Raw genomic sequence first — 25,356 nt, forward strand, 5'->3', positions numbered from 1 at the left:
ATATCCACACATCAAGAAGCAACAGTGAACTATGCTGCAAGACTGTTGCAAATGAATGTAAGGCTGTAACCACACACGGCAGCATCCTAGCAGTTTGAGACCATATAAACTGCCATGGATCAAAGCTATAGAATTCTGGGACTTGTAGTTTTGGGAGATATCTGACTCTTCTCGGTCAGATAGCTCTAGTGCCACAACAAACTACAAACCCGCAGATTTAATATTAAAGGCGTGTCAAACTACTATATTTCTACAGTGTGAATCATCTCTCACTCCTCCTCCCGAAAAATGCATTTACAGGGAGTCCCCAAGATACAAAGTGTAACTCCACTCCTTGTGTGTGTGTGTGTGTGTGTGTGTGTGTGTGTGTGTGTGTGTGTGTGTGTGTGTGTATACACAAACACCCCTTTGGATAGCATAGGGAAGGGTTGACACCCCTGTGGTGTCTGTTTTGCTGTCTGTGCCCCTGTTCAGAAGATTTCATCTCACTATCTGTCCCTGTCATAATTGAGCTTTGAAAAATGTGGCTTGTTGTGGAAAAAAGGATTGGTAATAAAGCTTCAGTGGAGACACCTTTTCCCCATAATCACTCTTTCAGGAGTGAATTTCCCTTCCTAGCAGCAATTTTGTCACTTTTGGTAGTTTCACCCCTGTTCTTAACTATGAGTTATTTGTAGGTCGGATGTTTGTAACTGGGGGCTGTCTGTATAGTTGTCCTTGGTACCCACTAGAGTTTGGATTTTTGGAGTTTCCCAAATCCATCTATGCGCAAGTGTCGTAATATATAAAACAATGATGTCCCTTTTATATATTATATATATTATTTTTTAATCGTATAAACCCTTCAAAGTGGGTAGTCAAATCCATAAGCACAGAGTCCGTGACTATGGAGGGCCAACTGTAATGCCACCGGGTTATTTGCAAGCTGTAATAATTCCAAAATGGGCTGCATAATATTTTTGAAAAAAAAATACCAAATCAAGGGCATACATAAAATAATACCTGAATTAAAAAGATTCCTGATTTTGCTGCTACCTTATCTTGATAACTATTTCTCAGTTTCCATTGCTTGGCCATCCCTAGATGGCCTTGTCTGCTCTCTGGATGCTTAAGGTCAGTAGCAAGAATGTCTCTACCTGGAGAGAGAAATCCTTAAGTAGAGTATTTTTAGTCTGGACAGGTTGAGTAGTTCCCCAGAGATGAATTATGACCTGCTGGGGCCCTGGGATATGTTAGGTAAGATTGCCAGGTCTCTGGAGGATAAGATGAAGCCATGGGGAATGGTTTCACTTCTCTAGCTCTCTAGGCACTGGCAGTGAATCTCAGGACAAGGAGGAGAAAGCCTGGCAGTTTAAGTGGTGACAAAATGCATTAAATCTATAGGGTAGATGTACCCCTTGTCTCAGGGTTTGGCTCTGAAATATCAGGGAATGGGACAGTGCTGACATGTCAGTACTAATTATGTTTATGATGCCCTCCCAAAAGCGTTTAGACAATTATTTAAAAGATTTAGTCATATTTTTGTACTAGAGAATCCTGATAAGTTGAGGTTCTAAACCAGGGGTCCTCAAACTTTTAAAGCAGAGGGCCGGTCCACAATCCTTCAGACTGTTGAGGGGCCGAATTATCACTTGGAAAAAAATTTAAAAAACGAACAAATTCCTATGCACACTGCACATATCTTATTTGTAGTGCAAAACAACAATAACAATGAAAGACCAATACAATATTTAAAAATGAAAATAATTTTAACCAACATAAACCTATCAGGATTTCAATAGGAAGTGTGGGCCTGCTTCTGGCTAATGAGATAGTCAGATTAATTAGGATTGTTGTTGTGTGTCTTCAAGTCATTTCAGACTTTGGGCAAGCCTAAGTCCAAAATTATTTATTTATTCATTTACTACATTTATTTACCACATTTATATCCCACCCTTCTCACCCCGAAGGGAACTCAGAGCAGCTGTATGTACATACAATATATTATATTATTAGCATAGCACAATATTAGCATTATATATTACTATATTGAACTATACCACTATACTGTAATATTATATGTAATATATAACATATAATTAATATTATTACAGTAGAGTCTCACTTATCCAACATAAACGGGCCGGCAGAACATTGGATAAGCGAATATCTTGTATAATAAGGAGGGATTAAGGAAAAGCCTATTAAACATCAAATTAGGTTATGATTTTACAAATTAAGCACCAGAACATCATGTTATACAACAAATTTGACAAAAAAGTAGTTCAATATGCAGTAATGCTATGTAGTAATTACTGTACATACGAATTTAGCACCAAAATATCACGATGTATTGAAAACATTGACTACAAAAATGCGTTGGATAATCCAGAACGTTGGATAAGTGAGACTCTACTGTATATGGTATTATTATTAGTATTATATTGTATAAAATGATAATATTGTCAATATCATATGTATATACAATATATTATTAAAACTGATATAAAAATATTATATTATAAATGAGAGTGGGGGCCAGGTAAATGACCTTGGAGGGCCGCATCCGGCCCCCGGGCCTTAGTTTGGGGACCCCTGTTCTAAACTGTCATTTATGTAGCTTATTCCTACAAGGTTTGACTTATTACTATTATATAAATTTAGTTGAAATGCAACAAAGACTTGGCAAAATGGGGAAATCCAATATGTTTGAAAGAAAAAAAAAGTACATACTCAGAATAAGAAGCCTCGGACCATACCGCTAAGTAAATGTCTTGTATTTTATTGTTATTAAAAGTTTCTTATCAAATTGGCACAATACACAAAAATAGATTTGCGGGTGGAGTATACATTATTGCTGGATTTCATGCCGTCAAAACCTTTTGGGGGGAAAATCCCATTGCAACATTCTCATCTTCAAAGCACAATGATTGCTGGGCACATGAGATAGCTATAACTCTAGTAACTAATTGTAAGATACATTACTAACATTAAGAAAAGCTCATCGTTAGGAATGAGATTTAGGCCAGATAGATACATTATCACTGAACAGAAAATCAAATGGTTAAGACTGACTTCATGGTAGTTTATTTCATTTCAGTCATGGGAAATACAGTCTTGAGCCACTGTTGTCTCTGTTTTTCCCCCAAATGACTTCTCCAAGTAGCCCTTGCATTCTCATAGAACTGGTTTATCTGGTACTCAAAAGGTTGTTCAGATATGCCTCATGCATTTTTCTTCATAACTGACTTGGAATAATAATAGGGTTTTATATTTATATAGCACTTCAGTTTTAGAAAGAGAGTAATAGATCTCAATAATGGTTTACAAGAGGAGTTGGCCACTTATTGTCCTATTACCGCATGTGGCCCTTGGCCAAATTTTAAACACTTTCAGGAACAGTGTTTTTAAGAAGGCTACAAAGAGCCAAGTGTTATGAGTCTCATCTCAATGGCTACTTGCTCAGGGGAAAAGCGAGAGAAGGGGAGCTGAGTGAACATGCTTTGGGCCCAAATATTCGGGGATGAGTAGCCGCCAGGTGAACATGACTGCCTTCTACAGAAAAAGCTTGCAAAAACCTAGTCAGGCAAGTGCATGCTGTTAGTCGGTATTCAAATAGCAAGTTTTTGAATGGTTTTGTTTTAGATCAAATCAGTTTTGGCACTGACTTGCTTGACATGGGTATTCTCTGTCTCTCACTCTCATGGGTCATTCTTGAGAAACCAGATTGAAAAGAGAATTGTGCAGAACCCATAAGAAGTTACACAAACTGGTTGATGCTGGAATTAGTTTTTTTAGAAAAGAGAAAGCCTAACAAATACATGATTTGGTTAGTTATTAGCTGGTGCCCAACATGATTGTCATTGTCAGAAAACATTGTTTTAACAGCTTAAGTACTAATTTAAGATTTTTCAGCATCAGATTTTAGACTGTCATTTTAAATGTTCAAATTTCCAATAGTCAGATCAAAAGTTTGCTATTTTTCATAAGGATTACTTGGTTCATTTTTTTTTTAAAAAATGCTCATTTGCAGAAGAGATGCTTTTAAAAATCATATGCTAGACACCTCAGTTTCGACACTTTTGTATTACTGCAGGCAAACAGTACATGGGAATTTTACCATAACTTTCCTAATCCACTGATGTCAGCTCCAAAAGCCCTAATTACAGAAACTATGGAAGACCTGCAGCAGAACAGGAGTTCATTATAACGATATTGCCTCTACTACTAAGTATTTTATATGAGACATGCTTCAACTACATTAATTGTATTGTTTACCAGGAACTGGGAAGGTGTATCAAAGCAGCAGAGCATGTTTAATTGCTACTTTAATTCATTTCAGTCATGGTCCCAGACGCCCTTTCTGAAATGTTTACTGAGTTACATTAGCATCCCAGTTCTCCAGTATTCCTGCCACTAACACTGAAATTGCAAACATGGAATGTAATTAAAACACGATGAACCAATATTTTTCACAAACAAATAACCAGTGGAACACAAACACTATAGTCAGTCGGGTAATAACAAATTTCCCAGCACCAATTCAGTAGAACAAAAGCAAAACTGAATGGATTTCTGCCTTACCAGTTACATCTCTAGATCCCAATTTTATAGGAAGTTATCTTTGTTGATGTCTGCTAAAATAAACCCTGAAAAACTTTGCATCATGGGAAATTCCTTGTCACATACAGTGGTGGCCCATTGATGTACCTAAGGTAGCCTTCATCAGCCAATAGCTATGCTACTTGGGAGTAATTTGAGTTGTATTGTAATATAACTGGAATCAGCAAGCTAGGACAATACTAATTTAGGAAAATACCCAGCTCCGTTGTACCTTTTTCATTGTTCCGCACAAACCAAGTGTATGTCTGGAATATGATGAAACATTCCTCACTTCTGCACATTGCAGACAAAGATCAGTAGTGATGGGCAGGTGTCTTCCAGTGAATTCCCTGATAAGCTTGTGAGGAATTCCAACTGCCTAGAAAAGCAGTTACAATAATAATCAGAATATAGATTCCTATCCCTGATAGGAAATGGTCTGATTCCATTTAATCATGGGCTGATTCCATTTAATTTTTTGCTAATGTGTGTCAGTGACCTAAGAGAATCAATCCTCGTGAGGCCCATGTTTTCTGTACAGGGAACAGAAGAGTGTACATATTTGAGGCAGTGTTTTGTAAAGTAAGATCAAGACAAATTGGTATACTGCTTCAGTATTTAGTTATAGCATGACCTGGACCCTCCATAATGCCCACAAGTTGTCCAACAGAGGATTTCACAGTTCTCCAGGGCATTTTGTGAAGATTCATGGAGGGGATGGTGATCAACAAGAGGAAAGGAGGTCCCCAATTCTCATGGGCCCCCAAGGATATTCACCATCGCTTTCTGCTCTGTGCTAAAACCTAGAAGCCTTTTAGTATGTAGATTACCAATAGGAAGCATTTCCCTAATTTTCTATTCGGCCAGTTGTCGCTCACAGTGAATTATTGGCAAGATGCTCCCTAGACTGTCATAGTCGCTGTCTTCACTGGGACCTTACCTAATGACCTTTTTTCGTGTAGTCTCATTTTCTACGGTAAGAATTCTTTCTCCCACCCTGGGCATTCCACAGATATATAAACCCCACTTGTCTAGTTTCCAACAGACCTCACACCTCTGAGGATGCCTGCCATAGATGTGGGTGAAACGTCAGGAGAGAATGCTTCTGGAACATGGCCATACAGCCTGGAAAACATACAACAACACAGTGATTCCGGCCATGAAAGCCTTCGACAACAGAGAGATTTAATTATGTCCAGCTTTCCAGAGTCAACATTTATTTGTAAGGAAGTAGTGCATGGCCATACTATTGTCAGGTAGTTAAGAATAACAACAGGAAGTCTTATGCTTTGGTGAGCTCTGATTCAGCTGTCCTGATGGTTGTTCCTTTTTGCTGAGTGGTTTGCTAATAGTATTACAACAAATGGTGCACTGCAATGGTATTTGCAAGGCAGAGTTACTACATTCCAGTGCAGGTCAAAGAAAAAATGTTACAGCACAGTCCTATGAATGTAAAGCCCTGAATAGGTTTTACTCACATATAGGTATCCTTAGGACAGCAGATTTAAATTCTCGGCATGCCATATGAGGACAAACATATAATTGTTTGAATAGCCTGATAGTTCTTTTACCTAGTCACAAAACTGTAAAGGTTGCCTCTTGTAAGGAATGTAATTTGAACTTTGCCACTTTTACATAGGCTTTCTTGTGGAATCACTTTTCCAATACCGGACCAAAGCCACACTAATAGAGTGCCTTTGAACACATGTGACATTGGCTCAACACAGAGCAACTATGCTGATCCCCGCCACAACTAGGATTAGGGGGGAAATTTCTATATCATGCTATGAGTTTCCACGCTCACGGATTTTCAAAACGTGCCAGGCAAATACATTAGCACACAATTTGAGGTATTATGGATCTAAAAGCAACACCGGTACTGGTATTCACTCCACATATGTCATACTGCAATTCCCACCCTCTCTAGCCATTTTATCATTCTCTTCTACCTATGAGCAATGATACATCACGTTGGTTGGTGCATGTGGAATGGCTGCTACATAGCATAATAGTATGGGTACTACAGGTGGAGTTACTTTTGTATTTTATCATTCAAAATGTTTGCCAATCTTAGTAAAATGATGTAACTATACAAACTGGTGTTTTTGGTTATTTTTCTTTCTTCCTTACCTCTCTCTTTTTGTCTACTGAGTGTAAAGACTGATAGTAGGATCTGTCAGTTGTTTTGGGCCTATTTCACTGAACTCCTTATAAAAAGCAAAATGAAAGAAGTGTTTTAAAGCAATACATGTGTAAATAATAGTAAAAATATTACCTGTTCCATCAAATCTGGATGGGAGAGGCGTCTGAGGCCCCTTTCACACAGCTGAATAAAACCCCACATTTTCTGCTTTGAACTGGGGTATATGGCAGTATGGAGCCAGATAACCCAGTTCAAAGCAGATATTGTGGGATTTTCTACCTTGATATTTTGGGTTATATGGCTGTGTGGAAGGGCCCTTAACCATGTTACTTGGCAACTAAATGTTTTCCGATATAATATCTTCACTCTTAGCCTTTTGGGGGGCAGGGGGAGTTTGCCAAAGAAAATGAAGTCTCTTAAACTGGGGGACAATGGGAGCAGCCCCTCCCTGAATAAAAAGAGAGGACAAACCAGGACATCCAGCAGCGACTTCTCATCCAAATCAGGCTTTTGCCAACCTAGCCGTTTGAAAACATGTAATGCGAGTAGATCAATAGGTACCGCCTCAGCGGGGAGGTAAAAGGGCGCCCCATGCTGACATGCCAGCAATGATAGGAGAAAGTCTATGGACACCAGGTTTCTCGGCATGGACAAAAAGAACAAGATCCCCACCCCATGGCCGGAGTTGAACATCACCTCCAGACGTTGGAGATAGAAAGAAGGCCTTTACCTCTGTCTGTGTATTATATGTTACTGTGTAAAAAGGCATTGAATGCTTGCCTTATATATGTCAACTGTAATCCGCTCTGAGTCCCTCTGGGGAGATAAAGCGGAATATAAATACATATAAATAAAGAGTACAGCAGCAAATCTGTCCTCTGAATATCGATGGACTGCAGCTCCCAGCATTCCCTACTATTGTTTAATGCCAACTAAAGGCAATGAAAGTTTCAACCTAGCAACAGCCGACTGCATTTTGCCCATCCATGCTCTACCATGGTATGCATCTTAATTATTTATGATCCACTATACCTTGTACACTCATTTTCATATCCAAGACCTTTTACATGTTATCTTATAATCGAAATTAGTGGTTTGGGTGAAATAAAACAGGTGCCAATATTTTCAAAGACAGGTCACCACCTCTTCTATTTGCATATGACAGATAGAAGAAAATATAATCCAGGCATTTAAAAAACTTTTTCCCCTCAGGGTGTTTTTATTTTCAAGAATATTATTTTTGTACTGTATAAGAAAGATTTTGGGTTTCTTCAGACATTTAAAAATTGTCAGATCAACGATGTACACGCCTTGTAAATTCATCCTGATAAAATCCTAAAGAGATTCTAGCTGCAGTACAAAAAGTACGGTACTCATACAAAGCCACTCTGAGAACTGCAGGGCGGCCGAAGAATTATCGCCTGAAAATAACCATTTAGGTTCTACTATAAATTTGGGGAGACATTTGTATGTAACATTAACATTAAATTTCAGTTTTAAATTTCAATAAGCCTAGAACTAATTAATTCTCACAGCGACTTATAATTGGAGCAGAGCCATTTTGAAAAGACACTGGGGACGTTAATTATCTTTTTATCTGAGGACTGCTGCAGGATAAAGAACATACAGAGGCTATCCAACAGAGATGGAAATAAAAGCATAATGGGAAAAGAGAGGAATGTGAATAGATCTGGGGATGAGTTTGGTGCAGGCTCCGATCATCTCTTCATGGTGCAAGTGAGAGTCAGGCAGGTGTCTGACCTGACAGTTGCAATTCAAGGTGAAAACTTGCATGCTTAAAAGTCAAGTCACACATTCATGCAGCTCCTTGAATCCTAGTTCAATTCCCCCCGCCCCAGTTTTTTCAGTGTTCAAAATGTCTACAATCTACAAATTCAGAGGCCTGGGATGTTTATATCATTTATAATGACAATATCTAGTGTTCAATTATATCGTTTATGAATTATGCTTAAAGTAAGTAGGCAAACAAACAAAAGAAAAATCAAATGAAAAATTATCTAGTTTGGTCAAAACTTGTATCAGCTACTTTGGCCCCTTCCACACAGCCATAAAACCCAGAATATCAAGGCAGAAAATCCCACAATAACTTTGAACTGGGTTATCTGAATTCACACTGCCATATAACCCAGTTCAAAGCAGATAATGTGGGATTTTATTCAGCTGTGTGGAAGGGGCCTTTTTTAAGTATATATAACTAAGTCACTTCTCCTCTCCGGACCCACTGAAACCTGGTGGAAACGTCACTCATTTACACTCCAGTCACTGGAAGAATCGTCCTCCTTTTCCCCAGTTGACAAAGTAGATGTGTGCGCAAAGGGGAATTACGATTGTGGTAAAAGTGTCAAAACTGCAACTTTAGTGATCGTGAATACAGAACGTTAACCTATAATTACTCATCCAATAACTGTTTCGTATTCATGATAGTTGCTTAGCCATATTTATCAGCTAATACAGGATTCCGGCCACAACCTTTGTTTACTGAATACAGACAGGTGGTACATAAAGATCCTTTTAAAAAAATAAAAGTCGGGTGGCATTTTGGCAATTGTACTGCTGATGACTAGGCTACTTATTGGCAGGGCTTTGTGCTTTTCTTAAGGACATCTTTATAGTCATATTTTTCACTGGATGTTTCATTCCCTTCTAATAGACTATCTTGTTTTTGTTCTAATTCTATTATTTAGCATTATCTTCTACACTAAGATTGGGGGCCAGTCTGGAATAGCAATGCTCCAGACAGAGCCGGTCCAACAATGAGGCAAATTAAGCAGTCGCTTGGGGCGCAAAACATACAGGAGCGCAGTTGAGACTGCTTTTTCTGTTTATTTGTTGTAAAACATGATGCTTTGGTGCTTAATTTGTAAAATCTTAATGTAATTTGATGTTTAATAGGCCTTATTATCCAACATTTTCGCTTATCCAACGCTTTTATTTTTCAGTGATTGGTTTGGGGGGGGGGGGGGGAGCGCCAAAATTCTGTTCGCCTACACTTGAAAAATACCTAGGGCCAGCTCTGGCTCCAGACTGGCTCCAGGGGTGGCCACACTCTCCATTCCTATCCCACAGGAGCAGTGAGACCATCCAATGGTCCCAGATCCGTGCAGCTCCACTTAATTATCACCTTTTCTTTCCTGTCCCATTGCCAGTCCTAACCATTGCTGGGCACCTTTGCTGGTGTCAGCAAAGGTGCCTGACAATGGCCAACACAGGCCCAATCTGTACCCTTTTTCCTGCTCCACTGAACACAAAGAAAAGGCGATGGCAGTGCCTGCCTATGTGGAAAATGGACTGATTCAGATTGGAGCCAGTCATGCTATCCACACACACTCTGAAGTATGGGGCTGCTCCAGAGTTTCACCAAAACTCTACAGTATTCCCTGACTTTGCATAACAAAGGGTTAATCCAGGTTAACTTGATTTATCCTGTGTTAAGGATCAGAGGTCAATGGACAGGTAAAGGATTGGTGAAACAAGCCCTTGGAAAAACAGTGGCTAAAAAACTGATCAATTAAAAACAAATCACTAATGTTCAGTATCTATTGTGAATTTATGAAATAAATAATGACAGCCAAGATTCTTTAGATGGTGCACTCAATTTATTTCACTAGGGTCAACTTCCCAAAACACTTAGTTTGTAATATTCTGAGCCTGTCCAAGGTCACATGGAAGTACGTACCCCTGCGTGAAATAGGACTTGAACCCAAGCGAATGTGCGCGGTATGGCAATCCTATAGCATTATCCTAATCATTAAGTAAATCATCGAATTTCCAATGGGCCTTACTTCTTTTCAGCTTGAACTTCGGGTTTATGGTATAATCATATACATTTCCATTCAGAAGCGATTTCAGAAAGACTTACTTCCCAGTAGTAGAGTTTACGATAGCAACTTTAGTTGCTCAGTGGGTTCCTTCCCTTGTGGTAAACTATGGCTGAGGGATTCTTTTGTATCCCCTTTTATACGCCTTAAACAGCAAGTGCAGAGAACACCTTCCCCAGTATCCGGTTTCATTCCTGCACTTATTTTGTGACGCTTAGCATTACAAGATATGATGGGTGACACTGCCAACTTGGAGATGAAGTTGGCAGAGCGAAGATGGATTATACCTCAGACGAGCCAAGTTTGTGATATGTGAAAGAGCAAAGCTTCAAATATGGCACTGCAGAGAACGGTAGGGCAAATCATACTGGCTGTGCCCAGGTCAAGTAGGAAGATCTTCTAAGGGCCACACAAAGACCCCTGGTTTAGAGTTCCTGTATTCAATAAACAGTGACACCCCACTATTTCACTAAAGTAACAGATGTTGCCATCAGCAAAACTTAAATCATCTAGTTGAGCCTGAAAGACTGGACTTTTTTTTTTTTTTTAAAAAGCATCTAATCTTACTGAAGGAGATTTGACTGATTGAAACAAACCTCCTTTATGATTCCAGCATTAATTTTGTTACATGCTTTGTCCTTTAAAAAATGTTGCTACAAAAACTCTCCATGACAAATATCTTTAAAAATCACTATGGTACAAGTTTTGAAAAATAATGCAAATATGTGTTTATTCCTCAAACTATAACACCCAAATAAATCCTTTACAGCCCACTGTGAAACACTGTCCAAAGGGTACAAACTGAACTGATTCACAAAGTCCCTTAAAAAAGTCACTGTGTTCATTCATTCACTGTGTAATACAATTACAGTGATTATGCAATTATGCGTACCACTAAAATCTATTATTTGTGTGAAAGTGTCTGAGCTTGCGACAGTACTTATTGGGCCAGTTCTAAAAGCTCCGTTTATTAATTTATTTGGCACTGGAAGAGCTAAGAATTTTGTTTTCTCCTCCAACCAAGTTGGTAGCCACAAAGGGCTTATGAGTCTGCAAACATCCCACCGTATTCTCAAACTCTTAACAATGCAATCCTATACAGGACTAGTAAAATATACATCCCACAGAGTTCAATGGAGCCTACTGCACCACACAAGCAGGTACAGGATTGTGGAATATGTGCACCAATAAACCTAAAAACGTCTATTGCCCAGGATGGTGTTTCTCCAAACATCAATTGTGATCTACCATTTACAGCAGTTACCACATACTGAAGGCAGTTTCTGGTGAAGACATGAGCTGACCATGCTTCTGTGAACTGTGAGGGCCCCTTAAAAATACTACTGACTGCCCAAAAACAAACAGTACAGACTTCCAAATGATATGTTAACATTTGCCCAACTAACACCTGTACATTCAGAAAGTTTACACTTGCCTGCTCTTAAATTTCAGGAATATTATTCATTTTTACTCTTAACGCACTAACACAATGAGTATTAATAAATAAACTAGAGAAAAAGCTTTTAAAAACTGTATTAATATTACATTGTGCAAAACATTTAATGACCTACATTCTATGCACATACCCTGACTAAAGGATGAAGCCAAATCCAGAAGCCATTACCCAGTTTTTACTCTTTCTTTGGCAACCAACTCTCCAAGGTAAAAACAATAGTGACTGGCAGCCAACCAGCACACCATTAAATACGCTGAAGTCCCTGTGATTCAATGGGACATGTGTGCTGAGCAACATATTAGACTGAGTCCTTGTGGCTCACGATTCATGCACCATCCGACTCATAGGACTTTTGTCTCTGGTTCATTTGAGGCCAGCATTCGGCACCGAATAATGACTTCAACATTTGGCCCACTCTTGTGATCTGTGTTACACTCACACTAATCCACTTAAGTGCAGGAGCAAGTTTTTCCCCAAAGCAAAACCTTATCCTTGTTTAGGAAAAGATTTAGCATTTGGTTTCAAATATTGCCCTTTCATTGGGAAGATAAATAGCTTATGCAGTTTCTGGTGAAGTAAATCTTTCAGGATCTATTATAACTTGATTATCCAGCAGGGGTAGGCTTTCCTTTTTCTCTTTCTTTCTTTTGTTCGTTCGTTCCAAAGGAAGGAGAATGGCTCAGTATCTATTCATCATCCATCTTTCTTCAACAGGATCAACAGTAGTTCGTTAGGAGGTTCTTTACTGCTTTAGGAACGAAACTGTGATGCCTGTGTATTAGGGAGGTGTTCCAGCGATGTTGTCACAGTCCCTTCAAATAGATGCTGGTGGCACCTGAGCCAATCCGGACTCTAAAATTTTGGTTTGTATCTTTTTCCTGTTTTTTTCCTCTAATAAAAAAAGTTCAACCAAGTTTAGTAAGTTGAAGATCTCCATTTATCTTTATCGTATCAATAGCTGACAACTTCTCGACGCGATGGTAAAAATCAAAAAGCTGGTGTCCGTCCACAAATATTCTAAAACGAGGATGCTCACAAAGTATTTCAACCTGTAAAAGAAATCATGAACTAGGATCATAATTTTAAGTGGAAAGAACATTTCACAGAATTTAAGCAATACTAAGGTCAGGACTGTTATTGATGTTCAATTACATCTATGCGGAATTGGATTAAATCAGTTCCAGAGTTACTCTTACCATGTGAAATCTAGCCATGTGATTACATGGTTATAGATCAGTGGTTCTCAACTTGTGAGTCCCCAGATGTTTTGGCCTTCAACTCTCAGAAATCCTAACAGCTGGTAAACTGATTTCTGGGAGTTGTAGGCCAAAACACCTGGGGACCCACAGGTGGAGAACCACTGTTATAGATCATAGCCACTTTACCAAGTACTGTATGTTGTTGTATATGGACCTAAAAGACCCAAGGGATATCGGAAAACAAATCCTGTTTTAGGAATTCTGTGTGCCATTGATCGGCCACTTTTCTGCAGCTTCAATTCTATTTCTGCAGCATGAAAGTGAGTAGTTTCGGAACACTTCTATGAGAATGGATTATTTGCTCATTAAATGTACAGTATATCACCAAGTTAACACTGGTTTACAAATGGCAATGCCTAGGAGCAATTGCTGTCCTAATGAATTTCTAACAGTGCTCACAAAACATTCCTAGACAAAACATTCATGCAAATAATACAAGCCAGCCTTTGTTCCAAAGTACTTTTCTTTTTCATAAAGCTGAGACTGCCACATATATATTATACAAAACAACATCTACAACACCTGCAAAAGTTACAGTCCATCTATTATTGACCTTCTCAACAACTCTATAACTTAAGACGGTTACCATTCCCATTTCTCAGATAAGGAAATGAGACAAAGCACTGTGACTTATCCATTACATCATAATCATCATTATCATCGTTTATTAAGTTTATGCCCTGCTTTTAATCTCCACAAAGGAAACTCAAAGCAGCTTATATTAAAGGCATTTCAATACAATATAAAATCCAAATATATACAAACATTAAAATAGAATTAAAACTCAATGGTATTAATTAAAAATTAACAGTTAAAATCCTTAAAACTGACTCTCTCCATCTATTTCTCCTAACAGAATCACTGGAGCCCCCGGTGACACAATGGGTTAAACCCTTATGCCAACAGGATTGCTGACTGAAAGGTCAGCAGTTCAAATCCAGGGAGAGAGGTGAGCTCCCGTCTGTAAGCTCTAGCTCCCCATGTGAAGACATGAGAGAAACCTCCCACGTGATGGTAAAACATTAAACATCCGGGCATCCCCTGGCCAACGTCTTTGCAATTCTCTCACACCAAAAGCAACTTGCTCCTGACACACACACGAAAAAAAAACCCAGAATCACTCTATGCTTGCAGTTCAGTACTTCAGCACTGAACCCAAAAGGACCAAATAAGAGTTATCAAGGTGAGTTAAAAATTTGAGCTAAGCAGCACACCAACCATGTTAACACCCCTCCACTGTTCTTCAGAATAACAACAATTTCCATGAGATTTAGGTTAAACTAAATCGACGGTGGAAAAATTAGAATTCCATAATTCAATATTTTGAATTATGCACCACATGCACAGATCTGAAACAAGTTTTTAATGGAGCTATTTCAGATGTTATAAAACTGTGTGCTTCTACAGATTAACAGAGAATCTCATCCACTCTGTCATTCTCTTCTTCCACAAGAGTCCTGAAATCGTGAAGGCTACCTCAAGAATTATTCTATTGATTTCAACAAAATAAGTAGTTTTGGACTAATGGACTTAAAGTGTCACTTGTGGATATAAACCTAACACGCTACAAGAGCTTATGTTTGTAGAACCCCAGGGAAGCAAAAGGTGTTACAGCAACAAGTTTAAACTGACATAGAAATGTTCATCATTTGATGCCTGAAATATAATGTCACACCATATAATCACGGCAGACCATAGAAATAGCTATTATAGTATTCACATCACTTCAGTTCAATGTAATTCAAACATCATGCCTGCAAAAGATGCATCTTCCCAACAGGAAGCTAAAATAGTGTCCAAAATGTCAGTCGTAACCCGTTTTGCTGTTGACATCCTCTTTGTCTTTGTTGTCTTAAATCTTCCTGTACTTAATTGTACTGAGACAACTATGAGCACACTCCAATGGGTAGCGTGGCTCTCTTTTAAAATAAATATGAACTTCTGAACAGCTTGGCTAGAACTGTAATTAATTCTTCAAAATATGCAATCATAATGTTTGTGTGGCAAACAGGTAGGAGCATAAGAAGCTGCTTTATGCTGAATCAATTGATCTACCATAGTTTATACAGAAGTACAGAGAATGACTTCAAGGCTGCAGGCCTCATGTTTTAATTAGAGCATCACAGGGCTCTGCATACAGGGCTGCCTTGGAAGACAATTGAGAAGCAGCATGCCAAAAACAAAAAAAGGATTGCTAAATGGATTAAGTCACACAGAATTTATTGCTCCAGTTCTGGAACAGCTACACTGACAAGTAGCCTGTTCCTTCAATGTGTTAGCTTTAACCTACAAACTATTATTGGACCAGAATACCTAATGTATGGCATTTTCCCACTTAAATTTCTCCAGCCATTATGGTCACCTTCAGGGAACTATATCATAAATGAAAAATCAGGATGGAAATCACTTCCCAAATAAGTTCATTTGCTCAATCTGATTCTGGTTGTGTTATGTACCAGTTGCATTTAAATGGTCTAATGTATTTAAAATTAATTGTTGCTGGTTTTATTTTATGATGTATGGAGGAAAAATGGCTAATAAATTCTTAAATAATTCTGCACCAGGTAAAGATTTGTTTCTTATTCTGAAAACACATCAAAGACTATCCATTCTTTGGGATAAAAAAAACCAAGTAATTATGATAAGAGTCAAATGAATGCACAGTCTCAGGGTGCAACTGGATCATCTTGAACTACAAAAATAATATACTGAGAAAATATTCCTAACATTAACATCTCAAATTATACAAAATACAGGGCTTCCATGAATATTGGAAGCAAAGTCCACAGTGTCAGAAAAAACCCCCAAAACAAATAGAGAGTGTGCCTGTGGTCTTCTCTTTCATTAAGAGCTATCCTAATAATAATAATAATAATAATAATAATAATAATAATAATAAACTTTATTTATACCCCGCCACCATCTCCCCAACGGGGACTCGGGGTGGCTTACATGGGGCCATGCCCAAAACAATACAATGTAAACAGCATATAAAAGAACAGCACAACACAATACAATAAGCAATACAGTAAATAATATCCATTACAAAATAAAGCAAGGAGACAATGAAAACAATGGCAGACCACATGAACATTAAGTTAAAACTCGGGGTGAGAAAGACATAAAAATAAAACCACATCGAACAGGGTCATCTGACCTTATATTTTAAGTGACACAGTAAAACTGTGGTATAAACACCAAAAACTGGGAAGCCCTGGCCCTTGTAGCTGGAGGTCATCTGTGACCTCCAGCAATGCTGTGGAATTTGAAGAAGCACAAATGGAGAGCGAAAGGGAGAAACGTGCCAAGAGGAAGGTGCCTCAAGCTAACCCTAACTGGGACCGCCTTCCATCTGGAAACCGATGTCATCACTGTGGAAGAACATGTAGGTCAAGAATAGGGTTCTACAATCACCTATTTACCCACTGCCAAGACACTACACTTGGAGGGCCATCATACCCGGACAACGAGGGATCGCCTAACTAACTCTCCCACATTTCCATAAGTAGGTATAATAACAACAACAATAAGCAAAAATGCTACCCATCATTACAACCTGATTTTCTTTCAAAGTTTTATCTGGGAACTCAACCAATCCTCAGAAAAGAGCAGCACATTTAACATCTGGATAGATTTGTTGTCTCACCTTTACCAGACTCAAAAAAAAAATAATCCCGAGAAGCAGTACACACATAATTGATTTTCCCCACTGGTAGTCACATCAATTCAAAAACACATTATAAACTTAGAACCAGTATAAGAACCAATGGCTGCAATCCTTAACAACAATAATGAAGTTTCCTTATTGTAGTTGGATCTGATGATGCCACAATCTAAAAATCTACCTTTTGACCCTTGTAGTGCCCCAATCGATGGTTTCCGAGGCACTACAATATTGAGAACAGACCACTGGAGACACTATTCTGCTTGTCACCAGACATCCTGGAACTGGTGGGTAACTGCAGACTTTATTTCTAGGTCCTCCAATATACATCATTTTGTAATCCCTTTTGTGGGGATGCTGCTGAGCAGAAAAAGTAGGTTTTGGGGGTCACATTTGGTCATTAACAACTATAAATGTTAAGAAGTCCTAAATCCAGCTTTTGGGGAAATTTGGAATTGTTCCTTAAGCTGCACGACATTTTGCCAGGATTATTGAAAAGTGAGAATCCTGTGCATGGAAACCCTTGAGGGGGTTTCTATAGGCAGATGTTCCAAAAGAAAGGCTCTTACTCCCACCCACATCCCAAATTCAAACCTAAACCAATGGAAGTTTAAAAAAAAAGGAGCCTGAAAAATAGGAAAAGGGGAATTTAAAATCAAATTAGGTCTATGATTACACATACCATTCTTGGTGCCTGGCAACAGAAAATACTGTTGGAGTTCAACCCCACACAAGCTTGCAGTCCTCAATGAGTAGTTAGTTAGCTTAGAATAGGCTGAGGGAAATCCCTTTCCACCTGACTGCTGAATGACAGTTGGAATGTTTCTTTTTCTTCTCTTCTCTGTTTCTGTTCTCATTCTGATTGGTTGTGTAGAATGGATACTTTTCTACTGTAAGCCATTACTGACTAGCTTTCTACATCTTATTATGTAGTGAATGTGCTATGTACTTTAAGATCTCTCTATGCTTGTGTGTCAGAAGAGATGTAGTGATTGATATTTTTTCCATCTCTTTGAAACCTTAAAAGAGATAGTCTTTAGAGTAGCTCAAACCCAGTTCTTTAACCATTACAAAATGCAGTTATTTTTATTGTAAACAAACCATTTGTGATTTTTAAAGACAGGCCTCTGCATGTTTGCCTTCTAAGCTCTAAATTTTTTACAGTTACGTCACATGGCACTTCACGCTCTGCTTGCTGTGAGCTGACTGCTCAACTATAGGTATCCTGTTTGTATTTTGGATGCTCTGCTGTATTTCTGGGGAGTTTTCCCTAACACAAGAAAATCCCAACAAATACCACATTTGATTGCCAAACTTGTGGCGTTAGGAGCAGATATGGTGCTGTAATGCATACATGGCTGCATTTATATTCTTCATCAATCAAGGAGGGAGTTTAATCCTTTATGGTGATGCATCAATGAAAATTTCTCTGCATGCACTGCTGTTTGCTCTGTGGGAGAAGATACTATAGCAGATAATCTGAGGTTTATTTCTGTAAAGGTAAAGGTTTTGCCCTGACATTAAGTCTAGTCATGTCCAGCTCTGGGGGTTGGTGCTCATCTCCATTTCTAAGCCAAAGAGCCGGTGTTGTCCAAAGACACCTCCAAGGTCATGTGGCCGGCATGACTGCATGGAGCACCGTTACCTTCCTGCCAGAGTGGTACCTATTCATCTACTCATATTTGCATGCTTTCAAACTGCTAGGTTGGCAGAAGCTGGGGCTAACAGCGGGAGCTCACCCCGCTCCCCAGAGTCGAACTGCAACCCTTCGGTCAGCAAGTTCAGCAGTTCAGTGGTTTAATCCCCTGAGCCATCGGGGGCTCCTGTCCTTATTATAGCATATCATTTGAGCAGTTACTATATACAGTATAGCTATATATTGTTAATATAGATATAGTAATACTATAGCAGATATTATGGGGTTAATTTATGTAGGGACCACATAATAGGGTCTACATGTTCTCCCCAGCCCTCCCAGCACAAATCCTGGTCATACGCAGTCATGGCTGCTGCTTTTTTTAAAATCCAAATATTAAATGTACACTACCTTTAGACCCTTAAGCTGAAACAAGGCAACTGACCTACCATTCACAACATTACTGCGTATGTGTGTGTTAAAGGAAGTGTGTGAGTCAGAGGACACCAGAATGTCCTCTTTTTATTCTGAAACCTTTAAGGAGTTTCATCCCCAAAGGATAGGTTTCTCAGACCATTTAGGAACGCCTTATTCTTTCTACAAATTAAACAGATAAAAATAATCTCTTAATAATATTGTATTTCAGCACCAGTAATACTGAAAAACAGATTTTTACTACAACAATTATATAATCTAACTATTGTTGGCTCTACAGTGTAGAATTAATGCAGTCTGACACCACTTTAACTGCCACGATTCGATGTTTTGGAATCCTGGGATTTGTAGTTTATTGAGGCAACAGTTCTCTTTGGCAGAGAAGACGAAAGACCTTGTGAAACTACAATTTTCACGATCTTATAGTAGTGAGCTATGGCCGTTAAAATGGTGTCAAGCTGCAGTAATTGTACAATATGTGGAGAAGGTCCTCTTCGACAGATAAAATTTGAAAAGGGAAATCAGTAGATTGCACCAAGATGCCAACTGTTGGTACATTCCTTCCAGTCATTTCCTACCCTGAGGCAACCCTATCACAGGGTTTCTTGGCAAGACTGCTCAGAGTTGGAGTTGCCATTCATTTCTTCTGAGGCTAAAAGTGTTTGCCTTGTCCAAGGTCACACAGAGGGTTTCTATGGCTAAATAGGGATTCAAACCCTCGTCTCCAGAGTCTTTGCCCATCCCTACACTATGCTGGCTCTCTTCCTAGGCTTACTACTTTATTACTCTGTTTGATAACCAAGGTCTCATGAAATTGCTCTTGATCTCCTCTGTCAGAACAAAAAGCAAATCAAATACAAAAGCAAATATATTTCTGACGATTCTGCAACATTCTGTGGACCACATAATTCGGAAGGTTGGGTTGGATTGGGGGAGGGGGAGTTTTAAAGGCCATTTTAAGTGTATTTATTTATTTTATTTTATTGTTTTTTAACTTTTGTATTGCACTTTAAAAAGTGCAATACAAAAGTTAAAAAACAATAAAATAAAATAAATAAATACACTTAAAATGGCCTTTAAAACTCCCCCTCCCCCAATACACTTTAAAAGTGTACTCCCCCAATACACTTTAAAAAGTTGGCAGCCTTGAGTCCCCACAAGGAGAAAGGAGGGGTATAAATAAAGTTAATAATAATAATAATAATAATAATGCTTATGGATCACATTTGAGAGCCTTAGATGATGATGATGATAATAATAATAATAATAATAATAATAATAATAATAATAATAATAATGCTTATGGATCACATTTGAGAGCCTTAGATGATGATGATGATGATGATGATGATGATGATGATAATAATAATAATAATAATAAACTTTATATTCCGCCCTATCTCCCTGGAGGGACTCAGTGTGGATTCCAAATATAAAAGGCAAACATTTAATGTCTGAACGCAACAACAATACACCCATAATAACGAAAATTGACAACCCAACATATAAAAACAAATTATGACTTAACAACTAAAATTAAATTAAAAATACAACTTGTTATATCACACATAAAACAAAACATCAAACATCGAACAGAAGCATCAATTTCCCAGTTCCTTGGGGGCAAATAGATTGATCATTGTTCAAGATGTCTATTGAGCTGGTGGGGCGAACAGGGCACAAATACAGATGGTAGCTATTAGTCAGAAATATAATGGTAGTATTACCATCTACTCCTCCTGTTGTTAGAGGTAACATTTCCTTCTATCCTCTGCCCTGATCTCTTGCACAATCTCCTTGGATGGATATGTTTGAAGGCCATCTGGGAGATCTCATTGCCACACAAAGTGAGAATCATTTGCCTTGGATCTTAAACAAGATCTCATAACAACTACTTTGGTGAATACTTCTGAATGCATTTGGATGCATATTCCATTGGAAGCTATGCATTGCAAATAAGCATCTGTACTTGGATTGCTATGTAGATGCATACACCTGCTGCTAACTCCGAATTTCATCCAGATTTGGATGCTAGTTTCTATATGCAATCCTCTCTAGCTAGACTGGAACTGGGAAACATCAATCAGATATATGGTTAATATATATGTATATTTTTCTTCTTGCCTTGACTTCTTTTTTTCCCCAAGATTTCCCCCCTCACATTAACATATCTGAATGTTGAGCAGCAATATTTAAAATTAGAAGAGTGTTAAGTGCAACATTATTTTGATTTTAAGCATTGCTTTTCCTAATTTTGCTTCTCCTTTTCCATGAAAAATTGAATTTTACAACTAAACGAGATTAACTTATAACATTCTTTTGATTTTAAATATTACTATTTTGCCAGATCCTTTAAAAATATGCCCCAACTTCCCATCTTTTACTAAACCAGAAGAGGGTATGTAAATGAACTAATCCAAACTATGCACTGATAATGGATGCTGTATTCATTTATTTGTTACTCCAGTGCCCCTTAGGGATGGAATGAGATACATGAATATAATCTCCACTGTCTACAAAGGCACATCGAGACACATTTGATCCACACAAAAAAAATTAACAGAGACAATGACTGTACAAATTCTGTGGTAACCAGAGGCATATTCAAATTACAGGAGAGGAGATTCCATCATAACATTAGGAAGAACTTCCTGACCGTATGAGCTGTTCAGCAGTGGAACTCTCTGCCTCAGAATCTGGCGGAAGCTCCTTCCTTGGAAACTCTGAGACAGAGGCTGGATGACCATCTGTTGGGGACATTTTGTGTTTTTCCTGCATGGAAGGGGGTTGGACTAGATGGCCCATGTGGTCTCTTCCAACTCTTATTCTATGATTCGATATTTCTTGTGGCTTTTGGTTTAATTTGCTGCTAAATATTACCATCTGTATATATTTTTAGAGTTCTCAGAATCCAACAACACAAGAACATCTGGCACATATATATGCAGAATATCACATATCTGTATTTAGATTTAAAATTAATAAAGGTGCATTGCTTAGGCATTCAAATGGGGCAGAGATGCTTATAGCTTGATGTTCCCTCCAATATACACGTGAATAATAAACACCAACACACATTTTGGTGCATCAACTGTTAGCCCTGGTTATACAGTATTTGACCTACAGATTCCAAAAATTTGTGTGTTTCCTCCTATTGGCTCTAGTTTTTGAGATCCAGAACATATGCCATCAAAAGGAGTATAGCATCTAGATCGAGGGAAATCATGGTGCCTCTCTATTCTGATTTGGTCAGACCTCTTTACCTGGAATACTATGTCCAATTCCAGGCAGCACAATTTAAGATAGATATTGACAAGCTGGAAGGTGTCCAGAGGAGGGCAAGTAAAATGATCAAAGGTCTGGAGACCATAAATACCCATGAGGAGCATCTTAAAGAGCTGAGCATGTTTAGCCTGCAGCAGAGAAGATTGAGAAGAGACATTATAGCCCTGTATAAATATGTGAAAGGGTGTCAAGGAAGAGGGAGCAGGGCTGTGTGATAGTTCAGCAATAGCAGCAGCAATATTTATTTACTTTTTTTATTTACAGCATTTATATTCCGCCCTTCTCACCCCGAAGGGGACTCAGGGCGGATCACATTACACCTATAGGCAAACATTCAATGCCTTTTAACATAGAACAAAGACAAACAAACATAGGCTCCAAGCGGTCCTCCAACTCATGACCTCCTGGTCAGAGTGATTGATTGCAGTGATTCATTGCAGCTGCTCTCCAGCCTGCACCACAGCCCGAGCCCAATAGCAATAGCAGTGATGATGATAATAATAATCACAGAATCATAGAATCCTAGAGTTGGAAGAGACCTCGTGGGCCATCCATTACAACCTCTTTCTTCCAAGAAGCAGGAAAATCACATTCAAAGCACCCCTGACAGATGGCCATCCGGTCTCTGTTTAAAAGCCTCCAAAGAAGGAGCATCCACCACACTCTGGAGCAGAGAGTTCCACTGCTGAACAGCTCTCACAGAGAGGAAGTTCTTCCTGATATTCAGGTGGAATCTCCTTTCATGTAGTTTGAAGCCATTGTTCTGTGTCCTAGTCTCCAGGGCAGCAGAAACCAAGCTTGCTTCCTCCGCCCTATGACTTCCCCTCACATATTTGTACATGGCTATCATGTCTCCTCTCAGCCTTCTCTTCTGCAGGCTAAACATGCCCAGTTCTTTAAGCTGCTCCTCATAGGGCTTGTTCTCCAGACCCTTGATCATTTTAGTTGCCCTCCTCTGGACACTTTCCAGCTTGTCAACATTTCCCTTCAATTGCGGTGCTCAGAATTGGGCACAGTATGATTCCAGGTGTGGTCTGACCAAGGCAGAGTAGAGGGGGAGCATGACTTCCCTGGATCTTGACACTAGACTACAATAATAATAGCAGTAATAATAATAATGGGCAGTTAAAGGAGTATATAGATGAGTCTTGGTACTCACCCGAAAGGGCTGGTCAGGGATAAAAGGAAAGTACGGAAGGGACGACTGTTCTTCTCCCCATTCGCCGGAGACGCAGGCATTCCTGAGGAACTGTCTGTCTGAGAAGATGGCTTTCAGCTCAATCGCGATGTCGGCTGGTGGATCCTCCGTGTCTCCACAGGTGAGCCTGATGTCAAAACTGCAAAGGGGAACCCGTTGCTCTCATTCACCAGAGACAAAACAGAGCAGCCTCGGATTCTACGGGTTGTGCCAAGACCTGCCTCTCTGCTGGCAATACCAGCAGGACCTGTGGGCCCCTTGCGTGCCACCTTCCTCCATCTCTCTCTCCATCACTTGTCATGCTACACGTTTCCCCTCTCATCCCTCCCACCAATGTGTAAAAGACGTCATGTGCGCAATAGGGATGCTGGGAAAGACGGGCCTGGGCTTTTCTCTGTTTGGGTCCAAAGCATTCTATATTTAGTACCTGCCAGCGAAAAATAGCCGCCTTTGAGAGCAAAGCCTGCTTGGGAGGCAGATTATTTCCGTGGGAACTGTGGGCACCACTGTAAAAGGGGAGGGTGGGGGTGGAGGGTGCTGGCCGTGGGAAGCGAGCGGAGCATGTTTTTACCTCTCAGGGTTGAGATCCACAATGCCCATGACCAGGATCTTCTTGCCCGGCCGCATGCCGCCTTTGATGTGCCCGCAGAAGGGGACGGTCTGGAGGGGGAAGGAGGGCAAGGGTTAGGACATTCAATGAGCCTTTGAAGGGAAGGGGTTCAATTCATACAAGAGAAGGGAAAGGAGCAGAGGGCAAGCAAGCCCTTCCTCACCAGCCTTGGGAAGTACACTTCGGCTTGGACAGGCGATCCCAGGGAGTTGTTGAGGTGCCCGTCCTCGAGTTTCTGGAGACAAAACAGACCATCAGGGGGAGAAGAGGATGGGGATGGAGGGAGGGAGGGGGCAAAAGGGGGGAGGGGAGGGGAGCCCTCTTTGGCGACATCCCCCTCCCCTCCACCCCTCCGCCAGCCAGACAAAGGGAGTCCCTTCCCAATCCCCGAGAGGCGGGCAGGAGGCAACGCAGGGTGCCTGGTGCAGCCCTGCCCTGTCGCCAGGCAGCCTCTGCAGGGCTTGCGTGCCGCCGCCAACAGGTCCCCATCCCAGGCCCAGGAGAGCCAGCCCCGGCCCCTTGCCTCGCTCCCTCCCCGCCTCTCCTGGCACTCGATTCCGCGGGAAAGGCCCCGCTCGCTCACCGACACCGCCGCGTCCCGCTCGGCCACCGATCCCGCCATCTTGGCGCCGCTGCGGGGAGGGAGGGAGGGAGGGAGGAAGGAGCGGCGGCGCGGCGGAGAGTGCCAGCCAGGCAAGCGCGGTGGGCAAGGCGAAGCCGGCGCTGACCTGGCAGAGGAGGGAGGAGGGAAGGAGAGAGAGCGAGAGAGGGGCGGGGCTGCCCCAGGAGGAGGAGGAGGAGGAGGAGGAGGAAGAAGGGAACCGCCCCGGTGGGCATCCGGCCCGGCCCCAGTTCCCCTTGGCCTCCCGGCCCTCGATGCCCACCGTGCTGGAGGCATGGCCAGGAGGGATCCGAATGGATGGCCCTCGGGGGTCCCTTCCCACTCTAGGGTTCTATTCTTATCCTCATTGTCATTGAGAATAATAATACAAATAATAATATTTACCTCGCAACCTCTGAGGATGCCTGCCATAGATGTGGGCGAAACGTCAGGAGAGAATAAATACTTCTGGAACATGGACACACAGCCCAAAAGACATACAACAACCCCAATCACTTTATTTATTCATTTATTTATTATTCACTGCATTTTTACCCCTCTCTATCTCCACCCCGAAAGGCCCTTCCACACTGCCCTATAACCCAGAATATCAAAGCAGAAAATCCCACAATATCTGCTTTGAACTGGA

General features: G+C 40.2%; 1 protein-coding gene across 2 annotated transcripts; it reads right to left on the reverse strand.

Moving 5' to 3' along the window:
- Window positions 1–2,741: 2,741 nt before the first annotated feature.
- Window positions 2,742–25,051, reverse strand: lgalsl (galectin like). 2 transcript variants are annotated; one of them, XM_003215221.4, is made up of 5 exons: window positions 24,690–24,851; window positions 24,270–24,341; window positions 24,068–24,156; window positions 23,458–23,635; window positions 2,742–13,068 (listed from the first exon to the last, which is right to left on the reverse strand). In XM_003215221.4, exons 1-5 carry the CDS (start codon window positions 24,726–24,728, stop codon window positions 12,925–12,927), a joined length of 522 nt encoding a protein of 173 aa, XP_003215269.1. In that variant the 5' UTR covers window positions 24,729–24,851; the 3' UTR covers window positions 2,742–12,924. The 2 variants fall into 2 exon arrangements, with proteins under 2 accessions (XP_003215269.1, XP_062814903.1); XM_062958833.1 differs by lacking the exon at window positions 2,742–13,068 and having other exon boundaries at window positions 23,592–23,635; window positions 24,227–24,341; window positions 24,690–25,051.
- Window positions 25,052–25,356: the final 305 nt, after the last annotated feature.

The sequence above is a fragment of the Anolis carolinensis genome, chromosome 1, assembly GCF_035594765.1.
Source record: "Anolis carolinensis isolate JA03-04 chromosome 1, rAnoCar3.1.pri, whole genome shotgun sequence".
NCBI lineage: Eukaryota > Metazoa > Chordata > Lepidosauria > Squamata > Dactyloidae > Anolis > Anolis carolinensis.

What these genes read in the sequence shown, in the direction of transcription:
- lgalsl (XM_003215221.4), bottom strand. Translation starts at nt 24,728, where the DNA reads ATGGCGGGATCGGTGGCCGAGCGGGACGCGGCGGTGTCG. An exon ending in AAGTGTACTTCCCAAGGCTG is followed by an intron (nt 24,157 to 24,269) that starts GTGAGGAAGGGC and finishes TTCCCCCTCCAG; the next exon opens with ACCGTCCCCTTCTGCGGGCA. An exon ending in GTGGATCTCAACCCTGAGAG is followed by an intron (nt 23,636 to 24,067) that starts GTAAAAACATGC and finishes TCCCCTTTGCAG; the next exon opens with TTTTGACATCAGGCTCACCT.